Here is a 26193-nt window from a genome sequence, read left to right on the forward strand (position 1 = left end):
CATTGGTAAAGTTGAAAACAAACATTAGAAAATCCAATTTAAATGGATTTTAAAGACAGTTACAGGCCCCGATAACAGAGGATTTAAAGATATGTATTTTCTCAATGCAAGCTATACAACATGTGACTGTGTTTAGTGAACTGCACATTGTACCAATCATGTGCTCAAAAACTGGCTCAAGTTTAGAACAAAATACAAGTGTTACAATACATTCTAGAGTGAACTTCATATTTGTTTCAGCATTTCACATCTAATCAGTCACCTATTAATTTGGTTGGATTGTTCTTTCTAAAACAGTAATAATTTTCAACCACAGGCTATTGTTTATGAATCACTCAGACCTTAATTCACTTGTAATGAGATTAGGACAGGTTTGAGTCATAATTCTTCTTTTATTTACACATACTCCATCCAGACTTTTCAATCTTGATGTTATCTTAGTGTGAATGAGTATGATTTAAGAATCTTAGAAGACATGGGTTGCCACGGAAAACTGAGAACTTGTTTTGTAGGATTAAGTAACTTCTTTGTTTGCACCTGTTTCCCATATTAGGCAGAGGTGTATTCAGTTTATCTCTCTTTTACCTTACAACTCTTCTCATCTCCTCCCAAAATAAAGAAATCTTCCTGGAGACAAAACTAGAGATAGACAATGCTCTCAGTAGAGAGCTTCATGGAAATCTGGTAACTGTATTTAGAACTTCAGTGTTCTTAAGGACAACTGCAGTTGAATAAGGCTCATGCAATCTCAGGTTTCATCTTTCATTTACAAAAAGGATGTTCAAAAATCATTTCCAAAAAAGAATGTTCATAAATAACAGGTTACTGCTGTGTTTCTTTGCGTTTAATTCTGCATACATTGGCAAAGATTTGCAGAAAAGGCTAGTCTATCTTTCTGCATATCCCTCTTCTTATAGTCACCCAAAAGGAAACTATTAACTCTACAAGAGAACAGACATAAAACCACATTGGCAATTTGATCCCAAAGCTTCCTGGGCCACGTAGACTGTAGGCTCTAGAATGACCACAAAATGGGCAAGACAAGCACATCACTACAATAGCAGAGCTTTCAAAAGTACTGGAGCACTGCTCCCCTTCTGACTTAAATTTGTGGGGCAGTACTTCAGGGAGCCAGGAGGCAAGGGTTGTCACTTCATCCCAAGGACACAGTTGAAATACTTCACTGTCTTTTTGTTTGCTTGTTTTTTACCCCTGGAGAAACAACATACTCTGAGAAGACCTGTAAGAACCAAGCACAAATATGCCCTCAGCTTTCTTTTTGGTTTCATAGACACACATTTGTAAGAGGTTCTTTAGGAAGCAACACCAGATACCAATCAGCTCAGCCTTTAACAGCAAGCTCTGTAAGCCTTTGAGCATCATGTGTTAGGCTGTCCTTCAATGCTCACTGTCATGAGGTACGGTTCAAATTGGATGCTGAAGACATAGTGGCTGAACTGCAATCTGTGGAGAGTAGGTGGTTTGCTGTAGTTTACCTAGCACAACTGCAAAGAGGAGTCTAATGACTTACCAGCACACAGTTCTCACATTTCAGTCATTTTGTTACCTGTCACTTTTTCATCCTTGCACTTTTGAAAAATCCTCCTTAATGCTTTGCATTTTACTCTAAGAGTTACAATTTACAGTGTGTTCTTGAAGCATCAAATGAACCTGTGTACTGAAAACATTATTTGTGGGGAGTATGGTCCCCATAAAAAGTCAGTTTGGCCTGGTGGTCTCTTCAGCTACCCTGCCTAAGTTATTTCCTCGTTATACCCTAAACAATCAGAAATGTCCTGGTATGTATTCCCAGGGAGTACTTTATTGATGTTAACAGATTTGAATTTTTGATACATTTAATAAGTGTGTTTACAGTTATTTGGACAGCCTTTTGTGTACTTCCAAATAGCTACCACTTGGAAAAAAATAAAATCACAGGTAATATTCTAACCATTTATACTTAATCTGAAAATAATTGTCTATGAGAAACACTGTTCTTATAACAGAAAGATGTCTTTGGCCTTCATTGTGGATGAACTTCAGAGTTTTTCCTCTATTTGAGGGTAAATCTGTTCATTGGAAAGAGCCACTAAAATTCTAGAAATATAGTCATTCTCCAGTATTTATGGATAGGAATGGTTCCAATGCCCCTGGGGATACCAGCATCTGCAGATGCTTAAATCCCTAATGCAAAATGCGACAGTGTTTGCTTAGAACCTACACACATCTTTCCATATACTTGAAATCATCTCTAGATTATTTATATAACCTAATATACATGCTATGTAAATAGTTCTTTTGCTGCATTGTTTAGGGAATGATGACAAGAACAAAAGTCTCTAAATGTTCACCACAGACACAACTTCTACTCAAGTATTTTTAGCCTGTGGTGGGTTGGCTCTGTGGAGGCAAAGGCAAAGGATGCAAAGTGTCCTTTGAACACACGGAAGAGACAGAGGTCCCAGTCACTTTGGGATCTCAAATGTGTACATTAAAAGTCTCTTTCTCCCAAGTAGTTAGTTGAGAGTTCTCAGAAACTCAGACAGAATGGCTGTTTTATTCCACTGCTTCTTGAACATGTGATACATTGCACAGCCCAGGAAAGTATGTGCTCAGGGAGAGATTCGTTTATTTTTTCTGACTATATAGATATACAAGCCAAACTATTATCACAGCTTGCTAACTGCAGCTTTTGAAAGCGCTTTCTGTTGTAACAACACAACAGGAGGTGTGCTGCCAGGCGACATCCATCAGCAGGTGAACTGCTGGAAATTCAGAGTCCATGGTCACACCGAGTTCTCTGCAACCTGCCATAGGCCCTAACAGTGTGCTGAGCCAAAGAAGAATTAGCTCTAACACTGTATTTTTAAAAGAGATTTATTTATTTTTATTGGAAAGTCAGACCTGCAGAAAAGAGGAGGAGAAACAGAGAGGAAGATCTTCTGTCTGTTAATTAACTCCCCAAGTGACCGCAACAGCCAGAGCTAAGCCAATCCGAAGCCAGGAGCCAGGAACTTCCTCCTGGTCTCCCACGTGGGTGCAGGGTCCCAAAGCCTTGGGCCATCCTCAACTGCTTTCCCAGGCCACAAGCAGGGAGCTTGATGGGAAGCGGAGCTGCTGGGATTGCCACCGGGGCCCACAGGGGATCCCAGCATGTGCAAGGCAAGGACTTTAGCCGCTAGGCCACTATGCTGTGCCCTAACGCTGCATCTTAAGAGAAATTTTATACTGACCAGGAGTTAGTACAGGCTGAGGAAAAGAAATAGTGCCCTCATTTGTGGACTGGACTTAAACGTGTTTGTCATTGATGACATTTCTTTGTCACTGATAACATGTTTCTGTGACCTTAGTTTTAAAACTCATTACTTCTGTTTCATACTAACTTCTCATTATAGAAATGTTTTAAATGTGGACCCAAGTTATACATCCTGAATTATGCATACAGATTAATAAAAATTCAACATAAACAGATGTCATGCAGGTTTGGAAAACACCTTCTAAGACAAAGTTGCCTCTGGTTGTTCAATTTTGCCATGACCAGAGGAAATTCAGAAAGTTTCCTCACATTTTTACAAAGTCTTTAGCAACAGTTTAGGCACTAAAGAGCAGTCAAATTAAAATTTGACCCACATGAGAATATTATAGACTGAATCTTGGACTTGCCCTTTGAGTTCCACATTGAGTTATTTGCTTCATAAGTGTTTGGTAGGCTGTAAATTACACCTAGAAAAATTACTGCCAATTTTTCCTCCGTGACTTTATATATCTCTGCTTGTTTTTCAAAGAAAGACATGATACAACACAACATTAAATTTTCTCAAATGTGGGCTGGGGTTATGAAAATGAGAAGTATGTTCATGTAATCAAAAAGGAAGCAGTATAACATTGTAAATGTGCAATAATTATATCAGGCTTCTAATGAAGTCAGAAACTGCTTTGTGCATATTACAAAAAACACCTAAAGACACAATGTAAAATGAGCATCCTGACAGTGAAAATGAGAACCTGTGTAGCTTTTTGTTGCTAGGCTTTTTCATAATACTTGTTGATTACAATTAGCATTTTACTGGATATACAGCTGGGCCCATTTTACTGAATATCCAGCTGAGCCCATTTGAGGCAAAACATTGTAAATGCTACAAAATTGTTGATGTTGCTTGACTTTTATCAAAGTTATCACTTAATTGGTACCGATTCACATTTAAAAGAATAGAAAACAGTAATATAATACCTGGTCAAAAACTAATGGAATGTAGTCTAGATACTAAGGATGGAAGGAATTTGAACAAAGAAGAGGTAGGTAAGGGAAAAATAATTTAAGAGCCATCTTACACGATACGTCCTTCAAGGAGCACAGAAGTCCTAAACACATGATGAAAGGAAAGAAGCGTTTAAGAATGAGTCCTCCCTCCCTACGCGTGCTTCTCCAACTCAGATTACTAGAGTCCTCCCTCCCTACGCGTGCTTCTCCAACTCAGATTACTAACGTAGGTCCCTGTCCTGGACTCCATGGAGTAAATTCACATGACAGTAACTAGGTACCTATGATATGCAAAACAGTAAAATATAAAGAAAAATACTACAAAATCTTTGACTACAGGACTGGGAGTCTAGTCAAACATAAACACTACAACACAGCCAGACAACATGAAGATAACTAAAAGTAGTGCAATAAAATAGTTAAAACTAGAGTCCAGTGAGACTGTGGGTCACTGTTGGAAATAGTTTTAAATAACATTTAGGGTTTTAATACATAAACATAGGAGTGGACTACTGTAGGAGGAGGGCTCATCAGAAGAGGAAGTACAGTGGCAATCAAGTGCCCAGCAATTGGAAAAACTACAACACAGGTTTGTAATCACCCAGGACTCTTTTACCTTTAGAAAATCATACATTCCTGTCTCATTTACTTTCACCCACTGTGATCTAAATGTTTGACCTGAATGGTAGTGCCTAGCAATGAAGCTGACATATGACAGTGTTTCAAAAAAGATGGTGAGGGCCTGGTGCGACAGCGTAATGGTTAAGGTCCTTGCCTTGAATGCACAGGGATTCCATATGGGTGCCGGTTCTAATCCCAGCAGCTCCACTTCCCATCCAGCTCCCTGCTTGTGGCCTGGGAAAGCAGTCGAGGACAGCCCAAAGCCTTGGGACCCTGCGCTTGCGTGGGAGACCCAGAAAGAAGTTCCTGGCTTTTAGCTTCGGATTGGCGCAGCACTGGCCATTGCGGCCACTTGGGGAGTGAATCATTGGACAGGAGATCTTCCTCTCTGTCTCTCCTCTTCTCTGTATATCTGCCTTTCCAATAAAAATAAATAAATCTTTAAAAATAACTAAATAAATAAAATAACAAAAAATTGTGAACAAATAGAATTAAAGATAAGCTTATTTGGTAAAAAATATTATTTAAATTCATGCATAATACTCATTTCCATTAACCTTTGAAGATCCATTATATTCACCAAATAAATTCATTGTTTCATTTAATTTTCCATGAGCCTTTCAAAAAAAACCATTGTGATTTTAGGAAAGAAGAAAGGGAGGGAGGAAGGAAGAGACAGAGGAAGGAAGAAATGAACTCTAAAGATAATTTCAGCTTCATATTTGTTCTAATTTTTGAACTCTGAAACCTGATTAACATCTTTCTATAATAAGCCAAGATGAAAAGCTTAAAATGAAATAAAACAGTCACGAAAGTATGGAAGTTTTTGGCTCTTTCCCACAGACATGTTTATTTTCATATATTTACTCTAAGTAAATATATTTACTCTAAGTTCTGTCTGTGTAGTGCATTTGCTCCCTCTGGAAGATGACTGGGGCTGGGGGCGGGGCTGGGGGCGGGGCTTGGGGACTGCTGCGTTTGACTGGAGATCCACCAGCAGGAAGGACATTCACTTCATCATACATACACACATGCTATAAGGTTTGCTCGGTAGCCAAAAGAGACAAAGAGTGAGAATGAAAACAAATGTTTTAGCAACATCTAGCCTAGCCTTCTCATGTTCCCCATGAGGAAAACATACAGTATGAAACTCTGGGACTCTAACAAAAGCTCTCCAATCCTGCTATCCAATGCACATGTGTTTTTGTAAAACGGGGGCCTGGAGAATCACATTTTCTTTCAAACCATTTATATTATTAAGAGCTGTTTTTCTTCTCTTCCATTGTAGCTGTGAAACTGGTTTTAAGTACATCTCTAGAAGAGAAATATAGCTGTTTTCAAGGTCATGTATTGCAATTTTAGAGCTGTTTTAGAGCCCTAAACAGCAATTTTAGAGCTGTTTAACACCATGGATATTTGTTCAAAAATAGTTATGGAATATATACTTTGTTCCAAACACGGTCCACTTGATTTTATAGATGAGCACTTGAATCCCAGAAAAAATGAAAAGCCAGTCCAATGTCTCCTAACTAGAAAATAATTGGGCCAGTTTGATAAAAACTGAAGGGGAATTCCATAAAGAAGGATGAAGATTCACTTAGGGGCCGTGAAACCCAGTGTTAAGAGGTCAGGTTCCACAGCAAGCAATCTAGTTTGACCAGTGAGTCCCACCTCAAGGCTCATGCATAGGCTTGACTGCAGTTAGCTAAGGCTATATATGTGGCTACAAGATATAGCTAAAGATTTAGCATGAATATCACATCACCTATTGTGCAAAAGTCATTCATCTTGCCTGCAAGTGCAAAATTCATTCCCCCAATGTCTGTGACTCTAACATTCTTCTTTTTCCTCTTAATATTTGGTTTCAGCCTCTCTCTCTCTCTCTCTCTCTCTCTCTCTCTCTGTCTTATACACACAGACACACACATATTTTCTCATTTTCTCACTGAAACTAAGCAGAACAGTGTTACATTACATCACTTCTCTATGTTAGCAATCAGGGTCAAACAGAGGAAATAAAAATGAGTAATATTAGAAAGTATCTCTTAATTATTAGCATTAGTACTGGTACTAGTATTAGTAATTCGTATTAGTAGTATTTCCTTTCCTAGTCAATAGGAGAGATGGAAGGTCTGGCATGGCAGAAAGCTTGCATACATAAAGTTAATCTCAACTCTACCAACAAACATCTTTAATGATTTTGAGGGGAGTTATGCCTCAGAGAATTTGACATTGACATAGTCATTTACAAAGAAGACTGACTCTTAGAGGATTTATAGTCTTATTTAATAATGGAATGAAAGAATATCTCAAAAATCACCAAATGTTGTTATAACTTTGGATGACTATATAAGTACCCAGAAAAAGTGATAATGTGGTTCACAGCAGTACTTGGGACAATCTCCCTGACCTCTCTCCAAATGACTTCACAAACGAGTGACTTAAATACTGGGATGATGAAAATCCAGTGCAACATCTCAGAGGTAGAACATAGTGAAGTATCTTTATCAGGAAATTTCTTCTTTCTTTGTTACCTCAACTTCTAAATTCCCAGGGTGCTGGAGATAAACTATATCATTTCAATATCAATTTCAGTAAGGAAACAGTACTTACCCGAATGCTAATTAAAGTCATTTGGAGAACATCTTTTGAAATCCCTAATTGCAAGGCTATCCCCCATCCAATTGTTCATTTAATTAATCTTTGGTGGTACCCAGATGTGTGTGTGTGTTTGTGTGTGTGTGTGTGTGTGTGAATGCATGTGTATGGAGAAAAAAGAGAGAGAGGAAAAAAAGAGAGAAAGAAAGGGAAGGAGGGAGGGAGAGAGAATTTTTTAAAGTTTCTAAGTAATTCTAAAGTGAAGCTAGGGTTAAGAAATAATTCCATAACAGGAGAAGAACTTTACACACAATCATCGTAATAGATACAGAAAACACATTAAAAAAAAGTTCAACATTTTTCATGCTAAAAATGCTTGGAAAACTAAGATTACAAAAAATTCCCTCAATATAATAAATATACATATGTAAAAGCCCAGAGTTATTATGCTCAGCAGCTTATCCTCACTTTCAAAAACAAGATAAGGAAGCTCAGTATTTCCCTTTTTGTTCAACACAGAACTGGAAGTCCTAGCTAAAGAAATCAAATATAAAAGAAGGAAAAGAAAAAACAAATACAAGTGAGTGCTATGGCACAATGAGTTAAGATGCTACTTGGGGTGTTTGCACCCCAAAGCAGAATGCATGAGAAAGAGTCCCACCTTTGCTTCCAATATAGCTTCTAGTTCATGCACCTGGGAAACCAGTCATTAGCCTAATCCTTGTGTTCCTCACCTCCTCTGGAGAGACACAGATGGAATGTCTGCGCCTAGCTTTGGAATGCCCCAGCTCTGGCTGCTGCAGGCACTTGGGGGAAAGATCCAGTGGGGGATATCTCTCTGTTTCTCTGTCTCTAAATCTCTGGCTCATTCCAGTAAACAAATAAATCCTAAAAAGGGAATAAAAGGCATCCAAAGAGGAAAGGAAGTACGATGATTTCGGTTTGCACATGACATGACTGTACACGATGAAAACCATAAAGACTTTATAAAACACTGTTTGAATAAACTTTAATAAAATTGTAGGCTATGAAATGAACATTTAAAAAATCACTTGCATTTCTTCACACTAACAAACAACTATCCAAGAAAGTAAATTAAAGAACAATGCCACATACATGACCACTCAAAAGAGAACAAATGCATCTATGAAACCATTGAAACTACAGAATTCTAGAGTGCCTTCGGAGGCTGAGAACTCTGAGGTCATCCACTCCTGTTTGGATCTACCACACGGGATGCAAGAAGCCCAAATCCTTCCTCGCAGGATCCAAGGTCATCAGAACAACAGCCAGGAGCCTTGAGCAGTCCTCAGAAACAGAACAGCAAACTTCCTTCGGGACTTGGGAGAGGAGCTTTCTCTGGCCCTGACTTAATTCCAACTTTGGATCCCCACACTCTCTCGCAATGACCATCAGGGTCGCTCTGGAGGCCCCCCACCCTGCCAAAAAAAATTAGAATAGATAGAGAACAACAAGACAGGAACCGGGCAGGAAACGGTCAGCTCAGACTCTCATATACCTTACTAGGTAAGACACAAAGATTAGTTACTCTTCACTAAAACTGTTCTGCACCTCAACTGTTGACATATGTCTTGTTAGAGTTATAAGCCAGTTTAGACTATCCTACAATCTGCCAAGTTCAGCAAAATTCTGCTTCAATACAATAAACAGCTAAATACAAAAGTGAAAATAGACACGAGACAACTGAATAGCAACCTACAGCCATTTTAAGGTGTATAGAAACCAGTTGTATAGAAACTAAAATTGAAATGTCAATGAAGTAGTCACAGGATGTAGTTAAGAACTTGCATTTTTTAACATATTGGTTACTCAATACCATGTCAATTAATTCTATAATGTTGTAAATTGTTGTTGATGTTATGTTGGGGCTTTTAATTAGTCGGGATGATATTCTGCCAGCTCTGCCTTCAGACCAGAGATGGTTTCCCCAAGAAACCGTTAAATTTATCTGGACAATAAGATGCTGGACTCTATGCTTGGTATATATTTACAAAGAAAGAATCTTGACTGGATTTGAACTGTAATACTGCAACAAGGTGGTGGAATCTGCCATGGGGGAGGATACGGGGAGGGGTTGGGGGAATCCCAGAGCCTATGAAACTGTGTCACATAATGCGATGTAATTAATAATAATAAAAAAAGAGAAAAAAAAGAAAGTACAGAATTCAAACTATATATAAACTTACTAAAGAAGTGAAATGCTTGCATATGAAATCTGCAAAAAACATTTCTGAAAGACATTAAAGTGGACATAAATGAAAAAAACAATTCTTGTTTATGGAAAGAGCAACTTAATAATGTTAAAATGTCCATACTGTAAAAAGTCATCTTTAGAGCCAGTTCAATACCTAGCAAAATCACAGTGGCATTTTTAAAGGAAATAGGATAAAAAGAAAAAACAGTTCTTAGATATATATATGGAATTAAAAAGGAATCTGAATAGACAAACCAGTCTTGAAAAATGACAAAATTGAAGGCATTAGACTTGTTGATTTCAAAAACTGCCATGAAAATGATTAACATTTTATGTTCCTGGCATAAAGGTAGACAAACATATTATTCACAAATAAATCAATGCACATATAATAGTTCACTTTTTTTTAAAAAAAGGTTTGATTATTCATTTAAAAGTTACAGTGGTAGAGATGCGGAAAGAACAAGATATTCTATCTGCTGGTTTAATACCCAAATGGTTATCATGGCTTGAATTGGTCTAGGCCAAAGCTGGGAGTTCAGAGTTTCACCCTGGCCTCCCAGTAAACAGAGGACCAAGCACATGGGACATCATCCACTGACTTCCCTGGTATATTGGAAGGATGCTGGGTTGGAAAAAAAGCAGCGGGGACTCAAATTGATGCTTTGGAATGAGATGCCAGTGTTGTTGACAGCAGTTTAGCTCACCGTGCCATAATACCGGCCCCAAATCAACTCAGATTTGACAAAGACACCAACAACATGTAATGAAGAAAGGATAATTCCTTTAAAGAGTATTAGGAGAAGTGTATATATACACACTCAAAATAATAAAAGTACACCATTCATTGTAACTGCCTTTTAAAGATAACTCCAATGGGTTACACTTAGATTATAATACATGAAACCGTAAGATTCTTATTAACAAACACAGGAAAATACTTCATGACTTTGACAATATCATTTCATACTTATTATGAGCACTATTGTCAAAAAAAAGTAAAAGAAAAAAAGGACTGACAAAGATTTGGACAGATTGAAACCATTGCATATCATACATAGGCATATGAAATGGTGCAACTACTATGGAAAACAGTATGGAGAGGCCTCAACTAAAAATAGACATTAGATCCAGCAAGTCTAATTTTGTGTACTTACTCATAAACATCAAAATCAGGATTTTGAAAGTATATTATTAGTTCTATGTTTATTGCAACATTATTCACAAAGATCAAGATATGGGGAAAGCTAACTTGATGGATGAATGGGTTTAAAAACTATGACAAGTATATACAATAGGGTGTGACCACATCCTTTAAAAGGTGTAAATTCTGCTATATGTGGCAACATGGATGAACTTGGATGACACTGCTAAGTGAAATGAGCTTGTCACAAAGGACAAACATTGCATGATACTACATCTACAAATGCCCAGAATAGTGAAACACAAGGAAGCAGAGAGTTCAGTGGTGCTTGCCAAGTGCTAGGACTGGAACTTGGTATTCAGGGATATATTTATGGTTTCATTGATGCAATAGTAGTAAGCCCTAGAGAGCTAATGTATAATGATCTCAGTGTAGTTAACAATACTGCCTTGTACACTTAAAAAATTTAAGGTATATTTTATGCTATATTTTCTTACAACAGTTTTTTAAATGTAATGAGGATAATGCAAAGACAGGGTTAGAGATTAATTTTATGATCTCTGCAAGTCCAGTCTGAGATCAAATTTTAAATACTTCCTCCATTTTGCAAAATCACAACTGCTCCTAACCTTACTTCTATGATACACAGACTATATCCTGGTCTTTCTTTAGAGATGTTTAGCATCTAATAGTTTCTCTCCTACTTGAAGTACAAATTAAAGAAATGTAATGATGATATTACATATGGTTTTAAAAAGGGTCTGGCATGATAGCCTAGTGGCTGAAGTTCCATCTTGTATGCGTCAGGATCCCATATGGACGCTGGTTCATGTCCAAGTTGTTCCATTTCCCATCCAACTCCTGTTTGTGGCCAGAGAAAGCAGTAGAGGATGTCCCAAAGCCTTGGAATCTTGCACCCATATGGGAGAGCCAGAAAAAGCTCCTGGCTCCTGCCTTCAGATCGGCTCAGCTCTGGCTGTTATGGCTACTTGGGGCATGAACCAGAAGATGGAAAATTTTCTCTCTGTCTCTTCTTCTCTCTGTAAATCTAACTTTTGAATAAAACTAAATAAAATATTAGAGTGTCTGTTGTTTGTTAGACACTGTTAATCCCAAAGAAGATACATTTTAAAAACTTCATTAGGGTAATGATTTGTTAATTGTAAAATGATGCTTACAGAATAAAATAACATTAGATACAAAAAAATGAAAAAAAATCTTAGAACTGGTAGAAATTCTCTTAGTTGTTAAAAAAAAAAAACCCTGTAGTGCAGCAGGTAAAGTTTCTATTTCCAATGGCAGCATCCTAAATCAGACTGCTGGATCAAGGCTCAGTTAATGTTGGTTTAATGACTGGGAAGATGATGACTCAAGACTGCATCCTTGCCTCCCATATGGGAAAGAAGACGGGGGCTCTTGAGTCCTGGTTTCTACCTGGCTAAACCTTGAGTGCAGCAGCCATTTGGGAGTGAACCAGTAGATGGAAGACCTCCCTCTTGATAGGAACTCAGATACTTTGATGTATACCTAACAATCAACCCTTACTCTTTGGGATTTCTATCCTTTCTTTTCTCTGGCAGTTTGCCTGATACATAGTAGGTGTATACTAACCATCTATTGAATTAATACGGTAAAACTGAGAACACATAACTCTCAGAAAACAAAGAATTTTTAAAAAGAGAAAGACATCCAGGTCTCATAGGCTCCCAATCTCGCTGAAAAAGGTGATGAACTTAAACTTACTTCCAAACATCTTTTCCTTCAACAAACTGCTTTATGTAATAAAATAGGCCATAAATTGATCTTTCACACTCAGTCAATAGCTTTAGTACATTCTCTTCCTGAAAAAATGATCCATTTTTGAACAATACATGCCCAGATGATATATGGCCTAAATATTAGAAGTCCTAGGGCCCGGCACCATGGCCTAGCGTCTAGAGTCCTCGCCTTGAACACACCAGGATCCCATATGGTTGCTGGTTCTAATCCCAGCAGCTCCACTTCCCATCCAGCTCCCTGCTTGTGACCTGGGAGAGCAGTTGAGGATGGCCCAAAGTTTTGGGACCCTGCACCTGTGTGGGAGACCTGGAAGAGGTTCCTGGTTCCCGGCTTTGGATTGGCGCAGCACCGGCCGTTGCGGCTCACTTGGGGAGTGAATCATCGGATGGAAGATCTTCCTCTCTGTCTCTCCTCCTCTCTGTATATCTGACTTTGTAATCAAATAAATAAATCTTTAAAAAAATATATTAGAAGTCCTAGCATTACATTTAGACTAGGTTTTGACCCAAACAGTAAGAAGAAGGCAACCACAAAGTTTTAAACATATGTTCTAAAATGTTCAGCCTCCTCTAACACCATGAAAAAGTTACACGATCAAAATGATACGGGTAGCCAAATCCACTTTGAGCTTGTACATCTTTCTTTCAAACAAAAGCTCAAATACTTCCAAGCAAAACAGGGATGATAACATATAATAGTAGATGAAACACAAGAGATAAATTTTGTTTTGGGGATCATTTGAGTTGAAAGTTTTAAAATCTGTCAAGGCAAGCTCTATGAACCCTAACTAGATGTTATGCTAAGATAAGATGCCCTAACAAGGCAAAAGTATTGTTTAAGAAACCAAACGTTGAAAATTTTCTCTTGGTATTTATTATTAGATGATGTAGGAGCTAGTTGCTATTAAAAGTCTATATTTATGTATCATATTTGCATGGGAGAAAAATTTATGCTTACAATAAATTTAACACAAGTTTGCTCATTACTCTTAGCGCAAATACTAAAAATTTTGAAAGGTCTTCCTAGTTCCTGTGTAATAAGGCTTCTTGGCTATTTATTTCATTTGTTTAGTTTTTATGTTGACGACATCCTGACAGCTAAATACTTTATAATAATAACCTTATCTTTTAAGAAAACCTTGGTGGTTTGACCTCTTTTATTTCTTGTTCACCTGTTGGTTTATTCAACTCAAATATTTTATTCAAACCTTTTAAAGCTAAAATATCATCATTCTTTGTAAGGAGCCGTAATTTTTTTCGTTTTGGATATAAATGCAAAGTGGTGTATTCAATCATTGTATCAGTTGGTATTTAATAAAACATCCATAATCAATCTTTTAATCTATAGTGTTAATAAGTCAATACTATTAGCCAAATTTATTTAGCATTTGAGAAAATATAAAAGGTATCCAAAGACACTTCACTGATCTTTAGCCACCAGTGCAATGGTTAACATTGTGCTTAAAACCTAGCTGAATCATTGCCAGCTAAAATGCACTGAAGCTGTCTCCTTTAACTTTGGTTTTGGTTCAATCTAACACAGAGATACAGTCAATGTTACACACAGAATTAGGTGTTCTCTGCATCAGAAAGCCCTGCAACTGAAGACAAATCGAGAGCCATCAGAGAAAGAAATTTATATTCAAATTTTCAAAATGCTAGACAAATGAATTCATTACAAGTGTTGTTTCAAAGTGCTTAAAGATGGGACAAAGAGTTGCATGAGAATCAGCTTCTCAAGGCAGTTGGTATTTTGTTCACTTAAAGCAAAAGAGCAGCATGAAATACTGATAGGTTATAGTCACTTTTCTAATTAACAAAACCAAAAACAGACAACAGGTTTTCACTGATGAATAAGACTAACACAAGATGCAATGTCAATTAATCCATGGACACAATCTTATGTTAATTAGTAAACATGGTAGGAAACATTCTGCTCATCCAACTAGGATCTTGGGTAAAGGCAATTCAGTGCTCCAAGATCATAAACCAGAAAGATCAAGCTCTGCCTGCTTTCTGTAATCTTCAGAAAAGTGGAAGAGAGAGAGCTCAAGCAGCAGATTTTGCTCAGTATCTCTCTGGATCAAAGTGTCTTTTTTTTTTGCAACATTAAGCACTGCTAGAAGAATAAAAGTTTTTATATTTAACGTTTGTCTGTATCATCACTTTGCTTTGCCTCAACTGATTTTTTTTCATAAGCATCAAAGAATCACTCAGAGAGGATGTTTTCTACTCATATGGTTAGCCAAGCCTCCTCATGAACTCCCAATCCATCAGAGAACATAATTAATTCCAGAAGCTGAGTGGTTTTCATCTTTCACCTAAAATCTGAATACTGCAGCTGAATCTAAAATTCTATCACATGTGAATAGGACAATTATGAGCTGATAGAAAAAAAAAAGAAATCAAACCTGAAAGTAACTTAAGAGATCAAATTTCCAGGGCTGGAAAATTGGGCTGGCAGATGGATAAGATTTATTTGAACAGAATTAGAATGTTTATAATTGGACTACTATATACATTTTAGTCACCTGCTAGCTCTCTAAGGATATATACATCTGTAACCTCTGTCCCTCATCAAAAGTAAAGGTGCCTGGATTGGAATCTGAAACTTAATTCTGAGGTGCAGACATAAGTGATAACCCATTAGGTTCATTAGTGTAATAAAGTGAACAAGAAGACCATTATAGGATTGATTTATGGCAGACTGTAAAACTTCTCACAACTTTTTCACCGTGTTGTGCTTTTCCATGTAACATTTTTGCTTACCTACTCTGAGCCTTGCAGTTAGCTTATTTTGACCAATGAGATACTAGCAAACATGACACAGAGACTTGGAATGGGCACTGGGAATTCCTCCTTCTCACATTTCCTCAGTCATGTGGGAACTTACCCAGGCTGGCCTGCTGTAGGATGAAGGACAAACGTGTGTTGCACAAATTGGCAACTAGTCCACCCTAGATCAAGCCCTTCCAAGAACATCAAAACCACCTCACCAAACCAGAATCCATTATTTGATATTTCAGCGAGGTTTAGTGGCTTTCATACAGCCTTATGGTGTTCTTCAGACAACTAATACATCAATTTCAGCTTTTATTAGAGCTAAGACTCTGAAGCTAGTAGAAGAGTAGATTCTAGCTAGTCCTAGAAGAGATGGCACTGGTTGTTAAGAAGAAAGAAACTTTCAAATTTTAAATATCAAACTGAGTTTAAGTCTTAACTAACTGAACACAAACCTCAAGAAAAAGTCTGTTTCTCAGTTATATGACTACAACAGATTTCAAATTCAGCCTAGCCCTATATCTGTGTTCACATTTAAGCAATGATTTTATTAGTGAAAAGATAATGTATTTCGTTAATATTGCAATTTGTTCTCATAAGTATACTGTTTCAATGTTTCTTACTGCTTAGAGTTATCTATTTTAATGAAAATATCTTATAAAGATTCATTGTATTTACTTGAAAGGCAAAGAAAGAGAGAGAGAGAGAGAATGAGGAAGAGGAAGAGGGAGAAGAGATATTGAGATTTTCCAATCACTGGTCCACTCCCCAGATGACCCCAATGATCAGAGTTGGGCTAGATCTGAGCCAGGAGGAGCCTTTTCTGGGTATACCACATGAGTGCAGGGGCCCAAGTGCTTGGGTCATTCTCTGCTGCTTCCTGGGTCTAAAGTGGAGCTGCTATGGGATCCAATCAGTACCTGTACAGAATGCCAGCACTGTAGACTGCTGTTTAGCATGCAATGCCACAATGCCACCCCTGAAAATTTTTTTGCCTAACCAAAAAGGTAACACAAGTTCTTCTCATTACCGGATGCTCAAATCTTCAGGTGCCATATAGGTGCATGAAATAACTTGTTATGACCCTGCTAAGGTGACTACAGGTGGGAATCAAAACTCAGTAAGAATAGCTGGCTAATTTTTACACTGTCAATTTTGTATGGTCTATTAATGATGTTCTAAACATTCAAATGATCCTTGGCAGAGAAACTGTTCTCCACCCCAATTTGAAACAAGAAGCTGTACATAGTGATTGCTAAAGGTGAAAGAACTTGATTATAGGAAAACAAGTGGCTTCTTAGGATCTTGACAACTTTATAGATGGTGAAGATTATCACAGTTCTTCTGAAGATCCAAGTAAATACATTCAAATTACATAGAGAGAATAAAGATCATTACAATTGGGTATTTGATTATCTTTAGATACTTTGGTTTTCACATAATTAGTGACAAAATATAGAACTTAAAATCTTACTAATTAAAATTGTGGAGTTTGGCCCAGTGCAATGGCTCAGTTGGCTAATCCTTCCCTGCCAAATGTTAGGATCCTACAGGGTGCCAATTTGTGTCCTGCCTGTTCCACTTTCCATCCAGCTCCTCGTTTGTGGCCTAGGAAAACTTCAGAGGATAACCCAATGCCTTGGGAACCTGCACGCATGTAAGAAAACCAGAAGCAGCAGCTGGCTTTGGGTTGACTCAGCTCCAGCAGTCATGGTCACTTAGAAAGTGATTAGCAGATGCAAGATATTTTTATCTCTCTTTGTTCATTTTTCTTTAAATCTGCCTTTGCAACAAAAATAAATGAATCTTTCAAGAAAACTGTACAGTTATAAGGAATGTCAGAAAGATGAGGCAACAAAAGATATAGATATTTGGAGTTCTCTGACTCTAAGCACAATCTAGCTAGAGTACACCTAAACCAAAAATTTGGTGTACACCTACACCAAAAACCAAACTGAGAAGATTTTGAGCACATGATATTCACAAAATTTCAGATAGCAGCACACTTTGTTTAAGAATTTTCAATTAGCAATGCTTAGTCACTATGTCAAAATTACAAAATCTGAAAAATTCTGCAATCTTCAACACCTTTGCTCCCAAACCACTTGAGATAGGGGTTTTTTTAGTCTTGAATTTCAAGGTCCAAGAAAACAAAGTAAACACAACCCACAAAACACTGTTTTGTTCTGAAACTAGTGGCAAAGGAGTCTTCCTGGATGAGCATGGGAAAACAAATTCTCCGTAATAATGGCTTTCAAATCTTTTAAAAACTGTATACACACACACCTACACTTGTATATATGTGTGTGCTTGCATGCATTCCTTATTTTGATAAATACAATATATTCACAATCCAAATTGTTTAATGTTACAATATTTTGTGGCAAATCAAAAGTGCTTTAGAAAAATGAATGTTCAACCAAAATGTTAGGCTCCATTCTGTGTTAGCATGCGACATCTTTGAATGCTCAATTCTGTAACATATGTTGTAATACCACAGTGACAACTAGTCACTAATCTTTTTTAAAAGACGTTTTAAATTTGAAAGGCAGAGTAGCAGAGAGGATAGACAAAGCAAGAGAATCTTCCATCACTGATTTACTCCAAAATGGACAAAATGGCCAGAGCGGAGTCAATCTGAAGTCAAAAGCCGGAAGCTAATTCTGCGTCCTCCACATGGGTGTAGGGACCCAAAGACTAGAGCCACCCTTCAGTGCTTTCCCAGGCCAAAAGCAGGGAACTGGATCAGTAGTGGAGCAGCTGGGACACAAACCAAGTGGTCATTTGCATGCCAGTGCCATAGGCAGAGGGTTAGCCTACTACATTATGGTGCCATTTAATTGTCTTAGAGGTGAAGATTTTCTAGAATTCAGTCTATCTCCAGAGACAATTACTCAAACTCCATTTGTTTCTTATTCAACATAAGTTAATGAGATCACTTAATGGGATGCCATTCCTACAAATTCCACTCTAATTGGATGGCTGATTTGGTTTATATGTTGTTTGTCTCAAAAAGGTCATAATCACTACATATCAACCTGACCTTACCTCATAACACAAACCCCACCAGAATGGTGTTGATGTACATAACAGGGAAATTCAACCAGTCCTTTCATGATTAAAACATGGATATTTCATTTTTATCTAGAGTATTCCAGAATGTAATGGGGATGGTATGTTTTGACTTGCTGAACAATGATAAGAATCTTTAGAGTACAGGATATATGCATGTGTTTATGATGTATTGGTTCACATTAAGTATGAGCTTTCAACAAATAGAGAGATACATTATTATTTCTTTATATCATTGTTAGATTTTGAAATACTATCTAGTTGAAGGTATTTTCTATCTTCAAATTCCTAAAGAGTGATGGGTTGACCCCTCCTCAGTGTTTTAGCTTTTTATCCAGCCTGGTATTACTTTTTGGTATATATATTTTCAACATGTAAATGCCAAAGAGGAATATATGTTCAAAACCTTAGAATTTACATTCTACTTTTCCAATGCATTACAAGTAACAGGCAATTGGCATCTTCTACAGTATTTTAAGAAAATCCTGGGCCCGGCACAATAGCGTAGAAGTTAAGGTCTCACTTTAAATGTGCCTGTATCCCACAAGGGCGCCGGTTCTAAATCCGATGGCCCTGCTTCCCATCCAGCTCCCTGCTTGTGGCCTGGGAAAGCAGTCAAGGATGGCCCAAAGACTTGGGACCCTGCACCTGCATGGGAGATCTGGAGGAAGTTCCTGGCTCCTGGCTCCTGGCTTCAGATTGGCTGAGCTCCAGCTGTTGTGGCCGCTTGGGGGGTGAACCATCAGATAGAAGATCTTTTTCTCTGTCTTTCCTCCTCTCTGTATATCTGCCTTTCTAATAAAAATAAATAAAAAAAGAATTTTCTTAAAAAAAGAAAATCCTAATGATTGGGGTTTTATTTTCTCTGTGGATAAATTTATATGTTTGAATCTCACATAGCACTAATATTTGCTTATTTCCTGAATGATATTTTTACTTTAACTTTTTAGTTCAATTTATCTCTGTCATTCAACGAAAGATTCTTTTATAATACAACATGCATGTTACTGAGACAATAGGAAGACATTCATATGTTTCTTACTGGCTCTGCATGAGACAGGTTTTGATTCATCCCTATAGAGAGTTAGATAATAGGAATATCACAAATGTGCAGACTGGTTTTACTAATACATGGTGTTTATACCACGTAGCATCCTGTATTGAACTGTTAGGAAGTTTTATACATTCAAAATTTAAAAAGCAACTAAAAAATGGATAATATGAAGGAAACATCCATACTCTTTCTTAACAGCTCACAGGTCTAGCTGACATGAAGCTGGCCACAGAAGAACAAAAGCCTACTTGCTGGCGAATGCAATCCAACAGGCCCATTTTCAATGCAAACCCAAAAGCCAGGATATCCAGATACCAGAATTTATATGATATCTTGCAGGATGTGCTTCTTGAACATGTTTCTTGGGGCATATAATTTCCAATGGGATCTGTTTCAGACTAATTTTGTGGGACAAAATGGCCTCCAGCTATCAACAGTTTCAGTGAAGAACAATCTACTTCAAAAGATCCCTCCGACCCTGAGAAGGCTTGATGAACCAGAGAGGGATAAGACTCAGGACTCTCTATTTCAAGAAATTCTCACTCTTATTAAAGTAGGTTGAATTTTCCTGAGCCTATATCTCACCACATTCTGCTCTTCTCTTATGAAGAGGCTAAAAGCATCAACAGATGCATATTTTCCTTCTATTTCCCATTTTATAATATACAGTGACTTTGATCAAGCCTCCTACCTACTTCATTATGCTTTTCACTTTCAAACAAAACCTTTCATTAAAAAACATGGCCGTGGCTTTTTCTATTTTACAATTTTGAGACGATCCTAGTCATAGACCACACAGCTCAAAAGTAGTTTTGAATTATTATGACTGTAAGAAAAATCTTTCCATTCTAAGGCCTCAGCCCCTTTCCTTTCAGTTTAGAACCCAATGACTATCCCCACTTGTGCCTTTCAAATGCTCTCACTGTTCAGGCCACACATTTCACTGAAACTTCTGTTCCTCTAACCCTCTTTATATTAACAAATTCTTCACTGAAGAGGTGTTTAGCCTCATAGTTAAGACCTTCACCTCCCACATCAGAGTACTTGGGTTTGGTACTCAGCCCTGACTGCTGACTCCAGCCAGCTTCTTGGTAACGCATCTTCCTGTGAGGGAGTAGGTGGTGGCTCATGGAATCCGGCCCAGCAACCCAAGGGGGATCTGGATTGAGTTTCCAACTCCTTGCTTCAGCCCTTGTTACTGTTAGCAGTTGGGGAATAGATCAACAGGTGTGATGTTTCTACCTCTGTCTCTTTCAAGTAGATAAGAAAAAACAAATGAAGTCCCATCATTCCCTGAATTAAATGATCTCTGGAAAGTTCTGGTTATTAGAATATATACAGAGCTAAGTCAATCATCATTTGTTTACCATGTACTTGAAAGCAGCTATCACTGTCACCATAATTGCTAAGATGATGTTAAAAAAGAATGTTATGAAGCTAATGATTCTAGAACAATTTATATTGCAAATCGTAATGGGAAATCAGATAAAATTTACAATATTATTTATCATATAAAAGCAAATATGTATATATATATATAAGTACTTATATACACATAAATTCTGTATTGCACATCACATAAAGAGTATGTAAAATAAACAAGAAAAAAACACAAATTACATTCTTTCTAGTTTTCCATTTCTTAACTTTTAGCTTTATGAGGAACAAGCAATTCTATATAACCATAACCAAAATCACTGACTTCCAATGTGCCTCATATTTCTCTGTGGGACTTACTTGCTGCTGAGGCAGCGTCGCAGTGAGTAGGAGGCTCCTCCACCGCAGGTGCGTGAGCACTCACTCCATGGGCCCCAGGCATCCCATAGGCCGTCCCGGTCCTCCTCAGAGCGTGCTGTCCTTGAACTCTGGGAAAACAAGGGATGGTCAGCATCACGCTTCATTAAAGCCTGAAGTATTCACCCCAAACTGTGGGCAGCATGAGGTTTTGTGCGCATGGACCCTGCTGAGAATGAAAATGTGCATCTGGTTCTCAGATTCCTTCAGATTTAATGAGGTGTGTATGTTCGGTAAGAAGGAAAGTTGAACTTAAGGACCCTGGGAAATAAGTGAAGAGGACAAGAGAGTGGAGAAAGTGAAAATACAAGGCCAAGGTAGCAATCTGAGTTACAGAAAGTGTACTGCATCAAAGCCACAGTGGCACCCAGGGCTCACGGATACTTTACAGCTGTAAAAGACTGGAGCTGCTGTCAGAGGTGTGTTTGCCGTAAGAACCTTTAGCTTGGCATAATACTACTGCTTTCCAGAAGTTAACAATAGGCATTTTTGAATGAAGCTTTTTTGCCCCCAGTTTTCAGATTTGTTAATAGCTGTATGAAACAACTTGAGTCATGGGAGTGCCACTTGATGGACTGGTTTGCTGAAAACTTATAAGCTTCCTAACAAAATCTGCATCCCTTGTATGGAAAAGTTTTATGCACCAACCTCAGGATTGCACTTCACATTGTTCACAGGAATAAGAAAAAAAGTTTCACTTTGAGCTAGAGTTGGCAGAAAAGGCTCTGGAAATAGAAATTATCTGGGTTTGGGGTCAGATTCAGTTTCTTACTATTCCCTCTTGAACTAAGTGATTCACAGGCTCTCACTCCCTATGCCTCAAATTCTATTTCTACAGAAAGGAGATAATATAACCAAGTCAGTACACACACACACACACACACACACACACACACACACACACACACTACAAGGCAATTAACTAAATGAACCTAGCCTAGTTCTGGACCAAAGGAAAGCACCAATTTTCTATTTCATTGCAGGAATTGGTCCCTTTATAAATCAGTTGCCATGGAACTCACTTGCTAAATTGACTACTTGGAACCTTTTAAAACCTTAGTAATTTAAGATTGTTCTGTAAAGGGTTTTTCTAACTCACACCTATTGTATTTAGTTCTCTAGATCATTTGATAGGGAAAGTTACACAGCATCTGGTAGTTGCCAGCAGGACCTCTGGATGTTCTTTCTCTGTGGTTGGAAGACTAGATCCAGAGCTTTCTAGCTGTGCTTAGTTTGGCATGTACGTTTCCCCTTTATGCTCCAGTTTTCTTATCATAAAATGAAGATAATAAAGGTACCTCCAACTCTGAATCATCGTAAGGATTAAAAGGGTATATAAAAATCACATTAAGGTGGAGACAGCACACATGTCCGCGGGTGGATGAATGGCTAAACAAAAGGTGATGTATACATACAATAGCGTTTCATTCAACCTTAAAAGGAAAGAGATTCTGACACATGCTATGACATGGACAAACCTTGAGGACATTATTTTGCGTGAAATAAGCCAGACACAAAAGGACAAATTCTCTAGGATTCCACTTATACGAGGTCTTAAAAGTAGTCAAATTCATAGGCACAGAAATAGAATGGTGATTACCAGAGGTTAGGGGTAGGAGGAATGGGAGTTAGTTTTTAATGGGTATAAAGGTTCAGCTTGTGAAAGTGAAAAATTTCTGGAGATGAATGGAGGTATTGGTTGCAAAACTATGTGAAGGTACTAAACCTTAAAATGGTTAAAACAATAAATTTTGTGTGATATACTTTTTTTAAAACTGAAACATTTTTTTATTAATTACATTGTATTATGTGACATAGTTTCATAGGTACTCTCAGAAAAATAATACATGTTTTAGAAGCCATATAGGACCCAGATATAAACACTACTTATGCATGCATTGCTATTCATGTTATAGCTTATTTAGTGTCAGTATTACTACTCATAAATATAATTTTGGATGAATGAAAAGTTGAAATGAATTACATTTATTCTGCTTATTAAAGGAAAACTTGGAGTTTGCTCCACTTTGGGAAATAGTCAGTGCCCAAATTCTGGGTTATCATGTGATCTTTGTCAGAGAAATGTGAGTAGTGTTTCTAGTGGTGCTGACATACTAGTGTCATGCCACTGTTATACCAGTAGTGTCGATAGTTTACTGGTGGTATATTCCTATGGCCCCTGAGCTTGTTCCACAGCGAGGCTAGCTGAGACACTGCATTCTTAGGGCATCACTGCCTTAATATTTCTCATTGATTGAAAATACAGGGAACATGTTGAAGCTGCCTTATGTGTCAGCCTGCAATGCTAGGCTCCCATAACAAGTGACATTGCAATGATAACAGAAACACACTGCTAACTCCAAAGTCTGCCTTTCCTACAGAAAGCACTTACTATCTGGTCTTCAGGATGAATAAATTCAATCTCTAATCATTGCAATAATTAAATAGTGAGAGTGAAAACAACCTTAGCCACTGGGGCAGACATCCTGAAGTCCCTTCGCCATAGACCAATTAAATTTCTTCTTGAGATTTTAAAGAGTTTATTGTGCATCACTGCACTCCCCTCATGTTTTCTCTTTGGATGTGGAAGATGGGACTGCTCAGAGAGGTACAATATTCATCCAATACAGTTACGATTTGTCTGACAGATATTTAACTATTATAATTTCCCTTATTTTTTTCACATTGAGTATGTCTGAGATGAAAGCAATATCACAGATGGAGGGATTTGGGATTAGTTGAAATGAGCAAGGTGAGTGATTACAAGCTTTGATGCAATTCAATTTACACAACTCTTGAAAAAAAGAACTTCACATGTAGCATTCCCCTGGGGACTGCATTTCCTTGTGAGATTAGAATTCAGAATGCCAAGTTCTTGGGGAGGGGGGCGTCCCCTACTTTTCTCTGGCAAAGATGTTGAGTAAATTGTACATAGCTGTCAATTTGTTTTTCAAGAAAAAATGCTTCAAATTCTGTGCTTAAGATGCATTGTATGACTGTCTAAAGCACCATTAAAAGGGTTCTCAAAGGAGGATTTTCTGGTACAACTTCTTACCACATCCCTAGGTACAAGTTTAAGTACCACTGGACACACTAAGGGCCTGCATTTCTGAGAAAATGATCACACATTAACCCAGAAGTGAGACGTGGGTCTATTTCTTAAAGGGGAGCCAATTGCGAATTTTCTTTTAACAAATGGAATAAACATAATTCATTTCAACTGAATCCATGTTTAATGTTACAGAAAGTAATTTTCCTCCTCTCTATGCCAGACTTTCACATCTATAGCCAGAGATGAAAGTTTGCAATGCTGTTTAGATCATGAAATATGTATACATATTTGCTTATTGCAGTTTTCAAAATGGCTTTCAGTATAAACAACTCTTGTTCCTGGTGGAACTCATGTTTATTTCTTTCACATTTAAATGTTGAGCCATTTTTTGTGGCAGATTTTAAAAAAAAAGTATAAACTTTCAATTGTGTCTAACAAAGGAAACTGAGGCAGAAGAAAAACAACAAACAGTGGTCTACCTAAAGGAAATGCTGATTGCTTTTGAAACTAAAAGTCAAAACTGCTCTCTCTCTCTCTCTCTCTCTCTCTCTCTCTCTCTCTATATATATATATATATATATATATATATATATATATATATATATAGCCTGGCCAAGATTTTTCAATTTGATTCATATCACATAAATACAACACTGCAATTTCAAAGTCCTGGGAAAGTCCCGGATGCAATAAAACAAAGTGATCAAGAGATTACCACTGATCCCACTGCTTGATACTTCAGCAACAGTGTCAGGTGAGATGATGGTCTTTAACTATAAATGTCACCAACACAGAACTAAAGAATGACCATTAAATCTTTTTATAAGCCAATGTTTCACCAGCAAGAGATTTATTATTGAGAAGTAAAAGTGCATCTGATATTACACTGGAGGGAACCAACCATGATAAATCCCTTTCTTATTATAGCATTTAGTTACTTTGCAGTCTTTGCTTGGGTGAGAATGGATAATGGACACCTGTTTAGAGCCAGCATTTGAGAACTCCAGCAAGCACTGAGAGAAGAGAGACCTCTGTCCTGAGTCTGTAACCCTGCTAAAATTGAATTCGTCCCATAAGCTGTTTAATTTAGAAACTGTCTAGTCATTTCTAGATCTTTGGTGCCACATAATGACCTTTAAGTGTAGTGTTGATGAAGACTCTTAAATCAACTGCTTTCTTGGAAAACTCAGCAATCACCCACCTATGCCCATTGATCCATTGCTCTAGGCAAGTCACGAGGCTCTAAGTCTCAGGAAATGCCAATTGTGTGCAATGCAGATTGTGGTCATGGATCATTTTATAGCTCCTATGAATATCAGAGGAGCTTCCTTACTTTCCCTAGTCTCAGAATGGTGTCATTTTCCTGCCATTACTGGCTTATCTAAATGCAGTTTTCATCCGATAGCTCTGCGGTTGATTCCAGAGCCAATTGCAGCAACAAAGTCTCAGGTGAACAGCTCTGAGCCTGACAGCTACAAGTAGTTAAATGCTTGGAATAATAACATGAAGCAATATTTTCCCTGCATCTCACCACCCAACAGACACTTAACCTTTGAATGACCTCCCATGTACCACTTTATCGAGAAATCTCTTTCCCTGGAACCTGGAAGGGGTATCAAAAACTTATGAAAGATGCAGGCTGAGGCCCAAATTAGCAGTAAAACAGTCTAGATCTATATTTGCTCAGATACACACATATACAGAGTACTTGGACAATATTTTTCCCAAATGTTGTAACAAGAGGTCAAGTTCTACAGAGCTAAATGAAAATGAAAGTAGGTGCTGAGGAAATGGTTGATAGGTTTTGGTAAAATTGAAGTCAT

General features: G+C 37.6%; 1 protein-coding gene across 1 annotated transcript in view; it reads right to left on the minus strand.

Annotated features, from left to right (window-relative positions):
• ADAMTSL1 (ADAMTS like 1) overlaps positions 1-26193 on the minus strand; it is a 410929-nt gene that overhangs the window by 358407 nt on the left and 26329 nt on the right. The window contains exon 2 of the mRNA XM_004581085.3: positions 21262-21389. Coding sequence (XP_004581142.2) covers positions 21262-21389 — 128 coding nt within the window. The remainder of the gene's footprint in view (positions 1-21261; positions 21390-26193) is intronic.

This window comes from Ochotona princeps, chromosome 14, assembly GCF_030435755.1.
Source record: "Ochotona princeps isolate mOchPri1 chromosome 14, mOchPri1.hap1, whole genome shotgun sequence".
Lineage (NCBI taxonomy): Eukaryota > Metazoa > Chordata > Mammalia > Lagomorpha > Ochotonidae > Ochotona > Ochotona princeps.